At 38.6% G+C, this 13881-nt stretch overlaps 2 protein-coding genes across 3 annotated transcripts; both read right to left on the reverse strand.

Annotated features, from left to right (window-relative positions):
* Positions 1–1576: 1576 nt before the first annotated feature.
* Positions 1577–4909, reverse strand: LOC133661835 (high affinity immunoglobulin epsilon receptor subunit gamma-like). Of its 2 annotated transcripts, XM_062065355.1 has the most exons (6): positions 4765–4909; positions 4596–4666; positions 2776–2867; positions 2391–2429; positions 2190–2213; positions 1577–2122 (listed from the first exon to the last, which is right to left on the reverse strand). In XM_062065355.1, the coding sequence occupies exons 2-6, from the start codon at positions 4660–4662 to the stop codon at positions 2069–2071; spliced, it is 276 nt and encodes a 91-aa protein (XP_061921339.1). In that variant the 5' UTR covers positions 4663–4666; positions 4765–4909; the 3' UTR covers positions 1577–2068. The 2 variants fall into 2 exon arrangements, with proteins under 2 accessions (XP_061921339.1, XP_061921338.1); XM_062065354.1 differs by lacking the exon at positions 4765–4909 and having other exon boundaries at positions 1578–2122; positions 4596–4755.
* Positions 4910–4921: 12 nt separating this feature from the next.
* On the reverse strand, positions 4922–13271 carry ndufs2 (NADH:ubiquinone oxidoreductase core subunit S2). The gene is made up of 14 exons (XM_062065353.1): positions 13152–13271; positions 12733–12836; positions 12458–12648; positions 12253–12373; positions 11081–11193; positions 8657–8731; positions 8512–8589; positions 6353–6438; positions 6152–6271; positions 5943–6072; positions 5772–5867; positions 5463–5546; positions 5164–5221; positions 4922–5093 (listed from the first exon to the last, which is right to left on the reverse strand). Exons 1-14 carry the CDS (start codon positions 13256–13258, stop codon positions 5056–5058), a joined length of 1401 nt encoding a protein of 466 aa, XP_061921337.1. The 5' UTR covers positions 13259–13271; the 3' UTR covers positions 4922–5055.
* Between the last annotated feature and the right edge of the window lie 610 nt (positions 13272–13881).

Raw genomic sequence — 13881 nt, forward strand, 5'->3', positions numbered from 1 at the left:
TGCCTCTCACCTGGATAGTAGATGGATGAGGACGTATTCCGACAAGTCGGTCAACCTTGCCATCCAATTTAAACCCTTGAATGGCGAGAAGGACACAAAAAAACGCTTGGTTCCACATTCCTTTTCTTCATCTAAACAGGACTATACCAAGATTCTAATAAAGATCTAGCTTTAAAATCAAGAGGGGTATTCAAGCACTTAAAGGGGAACTGCTCAATTTTTGGAATTTTGTCTATCGTTCACAATAATTATGACAGACAAGAGCACACATCTTTTTTTTTTTTTTAGGATTTCAAAGATAAAAATACATCTGAAAGATGCGGCTAACAGGATTCACAGTTGTGGCCTTCAAAGCCCTCTAAAACAATTTCAAAACCCCCTAGCAACCTTTGATATACACACTGCAAGTCTATATATAATGTACTAACAGACACATTCATAACAATATGTAATATGTTCAATATTTACCGTATTTTGGTCATTTTAATCATTACCAGGACTGATTTCTTCTGTGCACGTCTGACTTCTAGCAACAAATGTTTGTTCCTACTTCTGAAATCAAACACGCGTGTGTATTCTAAACACGGTAGACTTGGTAACAGACATCGAAGACGATTGTATTTTTTGGACAAATGAGGATTCACAACCTTATCTTTTTGAGGGTGAACATACTGAGGATGAACATCTACTTCTAAAAGCGAGGACAAAGGAAGGGTGAGTTGGAGCAGACGGAAGCCGAGAGAGTGAGGTGAAAGTGACTTTGGCGCTGTAAATGTGGAACTTGACCCATGCTATTCTGACATAAATGGAATGCTTACCCAAACAAACCGGAAAAAACTTCCCCAGCCAGCTGTTCAACTACAGTACATACGGTGTACAAACAAAACATGAAATGTGGGCTAATAATTTACAGATAGTGTAATATGATTCTTCATGTTTTTCGGTCAGTACATATTAGTGTCCAATCACATTGTGTTGAGCATTACAAACGCGTTACATGTTGTCGTAGAAGCTAGCTTATCTCTTGCCGTAGTTAGCTTTTACGGCTAATACTGTAGCATGGCGATGTGTTACTACGCTAGAAAAAGTGTTCCTCAGTGTTTGCTCTTACAATAACAATGTTGTTACAGCTTGGTTATTATATAGGTTATGGAAAGTAAATTAAGTATTGTTGATGGTTTAAGAATGCATTTTTAAAGTGACTTGGAGGTAGAATTGATTGTGTCCATTAGCTGCATTGCTAGCCACCAAGAATAAGCTGATTTTTACATGTTAGAAACCGAAAAAAACAAAAACTTTTGTCTTCTTGTCTCTCATGATTGTGACTGATTCCAAAAAAAAGTGCAGTTCCCCTTTAAAATCTGGACCAAGGTTAGGTTGAACATTACCCAACAGAAGCAGCAAAAGAACAATAAAACAATAAAAATAAATAATACATTATCAGCTTGCAGAACACAGGCCCCTCCAAAATGTATTATCTTTTGTCATTATCATTAAAAAAAATCAAACATTGTTGCACAATATTTTAACTTCCGTTTTCCTGTTTCTAAAAAAAAGATTTCTGATAAATCATTTTTTAAAGAAAAGCAGTCAAACGATGATTTTAATTAGATTGATTACACATTGAATACATTGTGTTTAATCGCAGAAAATTTGTTGCTTGCATAATTTCAAATAACTTTCACATATTTTGACACAATGCAATTTTATATTGTCAGACTGTCATACAAACATTTTGTAAATGTTTTACTTCAATCCACATCTTTGATTTGCTCAAAACTTGAAATAGTTTTATCTTAAGTCCAGTCATATTTTGAAATGAAATCTGTCATTGAACACAACAGTTGGAGTCTCCTCACTCATCTTCATGCTGAGTATGCATTGACCTGATCAAAGACCATAGAACAACACACTGCGCCTTTCAGGCAACCATCGGCAGTTAATGTAAAGGTGCATATGCGTGATTAATCTGCATGATTAATCAATTTTTTTGTGATTAATCACATGCATTAAAAGCTCTAATTACATTGCAAAGTTTAAAATAAAAAATATACATTCTCTTTTCTCGTCACTGCTTTATGCCAATTGTGGTGTATGTGTCCTCGGCATGAGGTGTCAAACCCTGAGAAGGCAATAAAAATGATGTATTAGGAATCATGGACGTCAACATGACTGTCTCCAGGACTCACCGTGTATACCTCTTCTTTCGCAGTCTGTTTAAAAAGGGAAAAGGTGTAAAAAATTAACACACAATGGTTAAGCTTACACTCGTCGTAAATGAATTATAATGTTCAGATTGACTTTGCAAAGTGCACAAAAAGCTCATGCTACTTTATAGCTTGCGTGGCGCTTTTCTGCACGTTTGCATCATCATTCTTTAATGTGCTCACCTGCTTCTTTTTAACTGCAAACTTCTTAGCACTGCTGATCTGTAGTTCAAACATATTTACAATATAAATCCTGGTTCATATATTCCGATGATCATTTATTAGGTTATTAAAGGAATATAAGGATCTAAATTTACAGCTTTTCATTAAAAAGTCTTCCTTTTTCATGTAAGCACAAACATTGTAGTTTAGACTTGTTACACAATATACAGGAAGTGAAGCAATACCTACAGACACACACTGCATTTAATTTAAGTGATTCATACTGTATTCAGGAATGTTGATAGACAGTTGATTAATGCAGTTTATTTAGGCTAACCCTACATCCAAGGGATTCATTAATACATCCATAAAAAATGGTGAGACTTTCTGTACAAGAGATGCCAACCTTAAGTCTGCAGTAGAGGGCGGTCAGGATGATGCCGTACAAAAACAGAATACCATCCAGCACGTAGCAGAGCTCACATTCCCCAAAAGCCTCTGCACAAGTAATAAAATGAAACACTAATTAACAGTGTTAAAATGTTTGGAATTATGACATAAAGTTGTTACATTTAACTAAACTTACAGCAGTGTAATCAACATCCACAACCAATAAAGGGTTAAAAATGGCCCCTTGTGCCACGCAATGAAGCCTCCGGTGAAGTCATTCTTCTATTTTTCCACCAAAAATGAAAAGGAAATTAATCACGCTTGAGAAAGACCGTGATCACATGACTAAGCCAGCGTCTACACTGCGAAAACTGAAATCTAAGTAAGATTAAATATCTCAAATAAGGGTGATATTTGCTTATTTTCTGTCTGATAAGATAATTCTTCTCACTAAGCAGATTTTATGTTAGAGTGTTTTACTTGTTTTAAGGGTTTTGGTCCTAAATTATCTCAGTAAGATATTACAGCTTGTTGCTGAGATGTTATGACCTATATTGAGTAGGGATGTCCGATAATGGCTTTTTTGCCGATATCCGATATTGTCCAACTCTTAATTACCGATATCAACCGATACCGATATATACAGTCATGGAATTAACACATTATTATGCCTAATTTGGACAACCAGGTATGGTGAAGATAAGGCCCTTTTTTTTAAAATTAATCAAATAAATTAAGATAAATAAAATAAAAACATTTTCTTGAATAAAAAAGAAAGTAAAACAATATAAAAACAGTTGCATAGAAACGAGTAATTAATGAAAATTAGTAAATACTTTTAGTGGACCAGCAGCACGCATAATCATGTGTGCTTACGGACTGTATCCCTTGCAGACTGTATTGATATATATTGATATATAATGTAGGAACCAGAATATTAATAACAGAAAGAAACAACCCTTTTGTGTGAATGAGTGTAAATGGGGGAGGGAGGTTTTTTGGGCTGGTGCAATAATTGTAAGTGTATCTTGTGTTTTTTATGTTGATTTAATAAAAAAATAAAAAAAACGATACCGATAATTTCCGATATTACATTTTAAAGCATTTATCGGACATCTCTAATATTGAGTAAAACATGCTTGAAACTAGAATATCAATTGATAGCTGTGTCATTAACACTCACAAGTACAAAATTACTTTTTTAAAGTAATAAATTCTTACTTCAAGCATGAAAAAAATAAATCATGATGCTGAGCGCATATTATTATGTCAAGATAATGGCACTAGCATTTACTTAATTTAAGAATATTTTTCAACATATTGAGCAAAAAAGGTCTCTTTTTTTTTCTACCAAGAAAAGTGCACTTGTTATTAGTGAGAATATACTTATTTTAAGGTATTTTTGGGTTCACTGAGGTTAGCTAATTTTACTTGTTTTGGAAAGTCTTGACAAGCCGAAGTTTGCTTAGTTCAAATAAAATACCCCTAATTTTTGTAAAAAAAAATTCTTGTTTTTGAACACTGACTTTTTGCAGTGTAGCTTCAAGCATCACCAGATGCTACACTTTGATCGGTGAGAATTCTTATATGATTAAAGCAGTCGGACGCTTTCCCTATAATAGTCCAGCAACATGAATGCAAAGAGTGATTTTTATTTTTAAAGCAGCATCAAAGCCACTCACCACAAGCAACATGCAACACAACCCGCTTCTCTTTTCACAGCACAAATTAGGCCATCCAGTAACATGAGCCGTTTTACCTCCAATGCTCACTTTAGTATGATGAAAAGAAAATAAGAGGCATCATTCACCTGAGCAGTGTGACGCCTAAACTCACCGGCTCGACCCAAAGTCACCCACAGAGAAATGACCGCCAATAGCAGGCTGCTGCACCTCAAAGCCATGGTTCTTGAGTCCAAGAAGCACAAAATGACCAAACGGTGAAGCGGGTGTCTCTTTTTCTGATGAACACTGAAGATCAGAAAAATAACTTTTAAAAAACTCACAGCTAAGAGGGGGAAGTTGTGGTCTGAGCTCGAGGTCCATTTTCTCAGATCTCATCTGGCCACTCCCCCTTGAAAAGACCAAACCAGGGCAAAGTACGGTAAGAACAGTTCTGCTTTCTGAGCGCAGGGAAGTGAATACATCACAAAAAGCCTCCTTTTGGATCTTAAAATATTTATTAGGCATTATACATCAGAGATTTGCCAACATCAGGCCTGCGTACGTCAAGGGCGAACAGGAAGTGAGGTGTGGTTGTGAGAAGTAGACACCTTCAACCAAAAAAAAACGCAGACTTAGCGGTCGACCTCGCCGAACACAATATCCTGTGTGCCTGCGGGGGGAAGAAAAAGGCCGGTGACTTCAATACCAACAACAAGGGTCCTGCGGATCACTTCACTTACCGATAATAGCTACCACGTCTGCTAACATGTGTCCTTTAGCCATTTTGTCCAAACCGGCCTAAAAAAGGCCAAAAACAATTACAACCTGAAGTTAATGCACAAGTAGTTTGTTTAAGCAACTTTGCAGGCTTGAATTAAAACAGCATTGTTGCAGAGAGAAGCAGGAAGGAAGCAGCAGTGAGGGCATTTAAGAATGTAAACTTAATGAGGCTGCCTCCAAGACAAGCCATTTAAAAAATGTGCTGCATGATTTATGGCTTTGTTTCTAATATTTAACTTTTTTTTTTTTAAGCACGCACCAGGTGGGCGAATCCGGGAGCTTTGATCTTGCAGCGGTAGGGTCTGCTGGAGCCGTCTGACACCAAGTAAACACCGAACTCACCCTGCAGCAACACAAACAAAAGTAGAGAAAAACAATAAGCATCACAACAACTCCCTAAAGGCTCCCTAATTATTAAGGTTTTTATGTTTGTTAGCAGAATTACACACACATGACCAAAGGTTTTGCTTCTTCTCCCTAAGATAATAGCTCACCTGAGTATCGTTCATTTACATCATCATATCACTAATAACGGAATAAATGTAAGATGTGGTTGAAGCAACCTCACCTTGGGGGCTTCCACAGCGGTGTAGGTGGCCCCTGGGGGAACCTGGTAGCCCTCAGTGTACAGCTTAAAGTGGTGGATCAGAGACTCCATGGACATCTAGAACAAGAACCACACAAACATGACGTATCGGCGACATGCACACATCTCAAAGTGGTTCCAGTGTCCACTTACCTTCATTTCTGATCTTTTGGGTGGAGCCACCTTGGCGTCGTCCACCTTGATCTCGCCTTCTGGCATTTTGTTGAGGGCCTGGAGCATGATCCTCAGGGACTGCCTCATCTCCTCCACCCTGCAGAGATACCTGCAGCAAGGACATGACACGGTTGATGCAAGTCGTGGACGAGGGAGGGAGCGGCGGAGAAAGCAGGTCATTCCTGAACCTGTCATAGCAGTCGCCTTTGCTGCCAATCGGGACGTCAAACTCCACCTCATCGTACTTGTCGTACGGCTGAGACTTGCGCAGGTCCCACTTGATGCCGGAACCTCTCAGCATCACCCCGCTGGTGGACGTATGGACAAACCCAAACAAATAAAAACATGTTTCTTCTGATAAGCTCAGTCTGAAAACTATCTGGCACCACCTGAAGCCATAGTTGAGCGCCTCCTCTGCGGTCACCACACCAATGTCCACAGTGCGATTTTTCCAGATGCGGTTGTTGGTCAACATCTGCAAAGAGGGCAGCAAACATGTAGGATATTTTTCCACCACGTTCTCTAATAACCACTGTAGGGAAATTCACTCAAATCAGACCGGAGATTCACTTCAAAACTTAGGAGCGGATAACATTTTTGCAAAAGAGTCCTAAAAACAACCGAGTGCTGTCATATAGAAAATCTTGGACTAGCATTTTCTGCACAAAAACACACAATTGTTTAATTTTGCTCTGTTATATGAATAACCAATATTTAATATTGAAAATTGTATTCATATTTTGTGCCAATCAAGAGCTGGTCTTCTTACATGGTGATGTGACCAATTAGGGCATTTTCTGAACAATGTTATTTGTTTCTTGACTGGATGCACTGACTAGTGTATGTGCACTTATGTTCATCAAACGAGCCAGCCAGTCAATACCACGCATTACAGCTGAATAAGTCAAAATTGACTGTATTGCCAGTGTTGCAAAAGTAGGTAGGTACCTCCGGAAGAAATGAAGCACAAATGCACCTGAGAGCATACTAACTAGAGTACAGAAAAAAGATGATAAAAAAGTATGACCAGCACTAGCATAGAAGTAGAAAAGACAACTATTTAAAGAAGCAGCGGCTTTTATCCAATGCACCCTTGCTAGGGGGTGCCACAAGCAGCCCCTAGAGGGCCGCAAAAAATATCTGTTTCTCAGCTGTGGTCCGTATGGATCGCAGCAGGTACTCCATTGTAATACATTTTTCCACCACTTCGGGCATCCATTTTCTACCACTTGTCCCTTTCGGGATCACGGGGGGGTGCTGGGGCCTATCTCAGCTGCATTCGGACGGAAGGCGGGGTACACCCTGGACAAGTCGCCACCTCATCACAGGGCCAACACAGATAGGCAGTAATGACAAAATCAAACAAACGGAAGAAGTCTGGAGCAAGTCATAGAGAAGTTTCTTAAGCGCAAAAATAATGCCTTAGGTGGTGAAGCTGTATTTTCATTTGCACCTAAATTTAGTTAAACATATCCATTATTTTTTTTTATTATTCATTTATTTAGACTTAAGTTGGGCCCTGCGGTCAAAAAGGATAAGAACCTCTGACGTAGCGAATATCACAGTGAACCTCGTAATGACTGACCAAAACACCCGGTGTCTCACTTGCTAGCATTTGCTTGCAGCAGATTAAAAGTTAGAAAAACAGAGAAAGTGATTGTGAAGAACAGTGTTGATGCGAAGAAGCAATGGATTACATTGATTGAATTAAAGATAGCAGTCATCCAAAAACCATGGTGTGCTACAATAATCGGCACCGTCCTGAGACCGGAAGAATCATGTTAGTTTCGAATTATTAAAATATTTATTCATGAGAAGATGAGAAGCTGCTAATAGTGTTTGATGGAGAATCAGCTCCCAGGCAATAGGGAGTATAGCAATATTGTACTGTTATTTGATACAAATTCATTATCTAGATGTTCTTATATCCTATTTTAAAGCATGTTACATGTTAAAAATGTGGTGATTTTAGGGGGGCTTGCATGGATAAATTGAATTTTAATACATATCAATTTGGAACGTTGTTTTTAAATACGAGTATTTTGGGTTATGAGCGCCGACCCAGAGCCAATTAAACTTGTGAGCTGAGGTACCACTGTACAGTATATGGCATCAAGTCGACAACGTATTTCAAAGCAGAGAAATGTTGAACGTTAGCAACAAACTTCAAACTTTCTGCTTTAGCAAAATCCTGTGTGCAATCCTGGTAAGCAAAATCTGTTCTGATGTGTGCAATCCTGGTTACCAACTAAACAAAAGGCCTGACTTTACCAACAAGGGTTCCCACTAAATAATAAGTCCCATTTTGCATTGAGATCAAATACATAATAACTTTTATTCGTTCATCTCTGGATTTAAAAAGAACAAAAAGCATTCGGTCTTTCCGTTACAATTACCAATAAAAATTATGGATGGTTCGTTAGGGTTAAGCAAACAAAGTCAGCCTGGGTTTAAATACTTATTTCACAGAGTATACAAAATGAGAATTATTGTGAAAGGAGAATTCCGACCCTTAGTATAACAGCCCAACACTCGGATGACAACTCACCTCTTCCACCTCGTCAATGCGAATAGAAAAGTTCTTGCACCACACGTAGATATCGTCCATCAGGCCCAGAGGAAGATCCTAGAACACAGTAGAAGAGTTTGCCACTTACATTCACATGCTTTTCCCGGTAATTTGTTTTAAATACCTGATGAACACCACCAGGTCGGATGTAGGCGGCGTGCATTCTGGCTCCAGACACTCTCTCGTAGAACTCAAACATCTAAAAAGAGCGAAAGAATAGGATCAACATGCTGAAAACTACAAAACCAGTGAATTTGGCACATTGTGTAAATCATAAACAAAAACAGAATACAATGATTTGCTAATCCTTTTCAACCTACATTCAATTGAATACACTGCAAAGCCAAGATACTTAACGTTCTAACTGGTAAACTGTTATTTTTTGTAAATATTAGCTCATTTGGAATTTGATGCCTGCAACATGTTTCAAAAAAGCTAGCACAAGTGGCAAAAAAGACTGAGAAAGTTGAGAAATGCTCATCAAACACTTATTTGGAACATCCCACAGGTGAACAGGCAAATTGGGAACAGGTGGGTGCCATGATTGAGTATAAAAGCAGCTTCCATGAAATGCTCAGTCATTCACAAACAAGGATGGCAAATTGTCGAACAGTTTAAGAACAACATTTCTCAACGAGTTATTGCAAAGAATTTAGGGATTTCACCATCTACGGCAGGGGTCCCCAAACTACGGCCCGCCAAAATCAGGCCCGCGGGAAGTCCCAAGTATAAAAAATTTTTTTTTAAAATGTTTCTGTCTTTTCTTATCCACTTTGTACCGCTTGCTACTCACAGTGTCTCCTAGCCGCTCAGGCAAATCATAATGTCTAAAAATGCATTTTCTCATCGATAACGTGACATCATCACGTGCGCGGAAAGTGCGCTATATACACTACCGTTCAAAAGTTTGGGGTCACATTGAAATGTCCTTATTTTTGAAGGAAAAGCACTGTACTTTTCAATGAAGATAACTTTAAACTAGTCTTAACTTTAAAGAAATACACTCTATACATTGCTAATGTGGTAAATGACTATTCTAGCTGCAAATGTCTGGTTTTTGGTGCAATATCTACAAAGGTGTATAGAGGCCCATTTCCAGCAACTATCACTCCAGTGTTCTAATGGTACAATGTGTTTGCTTATTGGCTCAGAAGGCTAATTGATTATTAGAAAACCCTTGTGCAATCATGTTCACACATCTGAAAACAGTTTAGCTCGTTACAGAAGCTACAAAACTGACCTTCCTTTGAGCAGATTGAGTTTCTGGAGCATCACATTTGTGGGGTCAATTAAACGCTCAAAATGGCCAGAAAAAGAGAACTTTCATCTGAAACTCGACAGTCTATTCTTGTTCTTAGAAATGAAGGCTATTCCACAAAATTGTTTGGGTGACCCCAAACTTCTGAACGGTAGTGTATATATCTAATATATATATATATATATATATATATATATATATATATATATATATATATATATATATATATATATATATATATATATTTTAACCCAATGCGGCCCCCGAGTCAAAAAGTTTGGGGACCCCTGATCTACGGTCTGTAATTTCATCAAAAAGTTCAGAGAATCTGGAGAAATCACTGCACGCAAGTGGCAAGGCCGAAAACCAACTTTCGGAGCCAGAATGCACGCCGCATCAAAAAGCGACATCCGTGTGTAAAGGATATCACCACATGGGCTCAGGAACACTTAAGAAAACCACTGTCAGTAACTACAGTTGGTCGCGACCTCTATAAGTGCAAGTTAAAACTCTACTATGAAAAATGAAAGCCATTTATCAACAACACCCAGAAACGCCACCGGCTTCGTTGGGCCCAGGCTCATCTAAGATGGACTGATGCAAATTGGAAAAGTGTTCTGTGGTCTGACGAGTCCACATTTCAAATTGTTTTTGGAAACTGTGGACGTCGTGCTCTCCGGACCAAAGAGGAAAATAATCATCCGGACTGTTATAGGCGCAAAGTTCAAAAGCCAGCATCTGTGATGGTATGGGGGTGTATTAGTGGCCAAGGCATGGGTAACTTACACATCTGTGAAGGCACCATTAATGCTAAAAGGTACATACAGGTTTTGGAGCAACATATGTTGCCATCCTTGCAACGTCTTTTTCATGGACGCCCCTGATTATTTCAGCACGACAATGCCAAGCCACATTCTGCACGTGTTAAAAAAAATTGTGGCTTCGTAGTAAAAGAGTGCGGGTACTAGACTGGCCTGCCTGTAGTCCAGACCTGTCTCCCATTGAAACTGTGTAGCGCATTATGAAGCGTAAAATACGACAACGGAGATACTGGACTGTTGAACAACTTAAGCAAGAATGTGAAAGAATTCCACCTAAAAAGTTTCAAAAATTGAGTGTTGTTAAAAGGAAAGGGAAGTGTATTCAATTGAATATAAGTTGAAAAGGATTTGCAAATCATTGTATTCCGTTTTTATTTACGATTTACACAACGTGCCAACTTCACTAGTTTTGGGTTTTGTACTTGGTGTATACTGTATGTTTTATGCAAAGACAAAAGTCATCAGTGACCTTCTCTCTCTCCTCGAACATCCAAAAGAAGGGGGTAATGGCTCCAATGTCGAGTGCGTGAGTGGTGATAGCCATGATGTGATTCAGGATGCGGGTCAGCTCTCCATACAGAACTACAATTTAAACACAGAGGGGCAGTTTATTCATAAATGTGTTTCTAGCAGATGCTAATGAAGCATTCAGGGTCCACTTAAATGGGAACTGCACTTTTCTTGGAATTTTGCCTACCGTACACAATCATTATGAAAGACATGACGAATGTAATTTTTTTAAATGCATTCTAACTCATAAATAAACGTAAAGAACAGTCCGCTTACAGCGAAGCCAATGGGAGGTCCTCTATTCAGCCCATAAAACCCAATAAATAACCATCCTAAAACCGCTAAAAATACTCCATTTACATTTTGTGACTTGAATATTAACCAAGTATTAGTGATATTGTTATTATAAGCGCTAACACAGACAAACTATTTATAGCGACGCGTAATCACAAGCTTGCCTGCCAACATGATCGACTGATGAACGGCTTCTTTGTTACCTTGCTCGTCAAACTTTATTGTTGATCATAGATAAGGCCTCTCACCTGGATAGTATAGGAACGAGGATGGATTCTGACAAGTTGGTACACTTTGACAGCCAATTTAGACTTGGAAATAGCGAAAACAACACGAGGACTATGAGTCATTCTTCATCTTAATGGGAATACAGGAACATCCTAGCAGTCAGCATCCCAATGACAGCAGACATTGCACAGTAAGTGATGTATTATTATTTTTATTGGCTCTCATGAAGTCTGCAGTGAGTAGAAATCAGTGATGTTTAAAAAAAGAAGCGAACGTTGTGATGCTTTTTTAAATCAATGCGCCGCTTATGCCTAAAATAATCAAAATATGTATATATTAAATGTTTTTATAAATGTGCCTGTTACGACAATACATATATACTCACATCATGTATATAAAACCATAATGGAGGTGGTTAGATGTGTTTTTAACGGCTTTATAGGCAGAATACACCGGCTCCCATAGGATTCATTGTAAGCAGACTGTTGTTTGGTTTTTCTTTATTATATCAGATTGCATAAAAAAACATCAGTCGTCGTTTCTTTCATAATGATTGTGAACGATAGGCAAAATTCCAGAAAAAAGTGCAGTTCCCTTTTAAATGTTTACCTCTGATCCACTGAGCACGGAGCGGTGCTTGGATGTTGAGAAGCCTTTCCACAGCCAGGGAGTAGGCCTCCTCGTTACACATCATGGAAACATAGTCGAGACGGTCAAAGTAGGGCAGAGCCTTCAGCAGACACAAGAAGAATAAACCTCATAGACTTACAATATGTTAAAAAGTATGTTATAGTTCATTTGTTTGATTAAGTACCTGCAGGTAAGTCTTGTACTCGATTAGTTTCTCCGTGCCGCGATGAAGCAGGCCAATGTGGGGGTCGCATTTTTTGACCGACTCGCCACTGAGCTCCATCACCAGGCGGAGCACGCCGTGAGCGGCAGGATGCTGCGGCCCAAAGTTGAGGACAAGGTTAGACACATCCTTCTTTGCCACAGGATCTTTGTCTGACCAAAACAAAGCAGAGAATTTTGAGTGGAAATTTGACCCATCACTTTAATTGCAAACATTTTTTCTTAGAGAGTGAGTACCATTCCATGGAGGTGGTTTCCAATTCTTATTAATAGCAGTGGGGTACATCACTGCGCCAGCAAACTGCTCAGTCCACTCCACATCTGGTTGCCATTGTTTATTCCTGATAACAAACACAATAATAACTACATTGCATTATTGTAGCTGCACTGTCTCTACTTTTACTGGGTGTTGTAGCAAGTCAATAAATACTAACGACGCGATTTATTCAACACAAGGTCTCACACAGTGCTGTGAAAGCTAACTGTACCAAAATATATTAGGCAGTTACCTGATTAAGTGGGCTTATTGTGGCAACATTGTGGTAACATTAGCTTACTGTGGGGCGAGTGTACATCTTCTTGTTTAGGCTACACTGTCTGTCTGAAAGAAACGTCAAATCCTTTTTATTACACATTTGAACCATCATTTTACTTACCGGGTTTGAAGCACAGCGCAACCAGGATTTCCAACATTACTATTTATCAGTACTTTTGTTGAAGGACGTCCTAGTTTGGTAAGCGACCTCAACATTGTGGCCGCCATCTTGGTTGTCAAGCCACCTCAGGCAAGTGACGTAATGGAGTTGCTTCTTCGCTCGTCTTAAAGAGGCATACCTGGTGAATAGCGCACTTGGTTGCCACCCAATGGTGAACGTCAATACTACTATTACTACAACAATATAATTATAGTGTACTGCAAGGGTGTCCAAAGTGCGGCCCACGGCTGTAGGTTTATTGGCCCGCGGACATTGTCATGTAAGAAAAAACACGTAATATATTAAGGAAATTGTTTAAATTTAGATACTAATAACCCACTAATAAGATCAGGATTGACCACATTTTTTTCACCACTTTTTTGAGTACGCAGGGGCCATTTTGATATGTTTTTAAATTCTGCAAAAAAACAAAAAAAGCATTATATATTTTTTTAAATATTGATGTCAGCTTTGTGTTACGGGTGAAAAGTGTACAGTATTATTATTAGTTATTTGAATCAAAAGTTTAGTTTTTTTCTCATAACATTGCATATTGACCTTTTTGATTGATTGAAACTTTTATTAGTAGATTGCACAGTACAGTACATATTCCGTACAATTGACCACTAAATGGTAACATCCGAACAAGTTTTTCAATTTGTTTAAGTCGGGGTCCACGTTAATCAATTCA

The sequence above is a fragment of the Entelurus aequoreus genome, linkage group LG12 (genome assembly GCF_033978785.1).
Source record: "Entelurus aequoreus isolate RoL-2023_Sb linkage group LG12, RoL_Eaeq_v1.1, whole genome shotgun sequence".
Lineage (NCBI taxonomy): Eukaryota > Metazoa > Chordata > Actinopteri > Syngnathiformes > Syngnathidae > Entelurus > Entelurus aequoreus.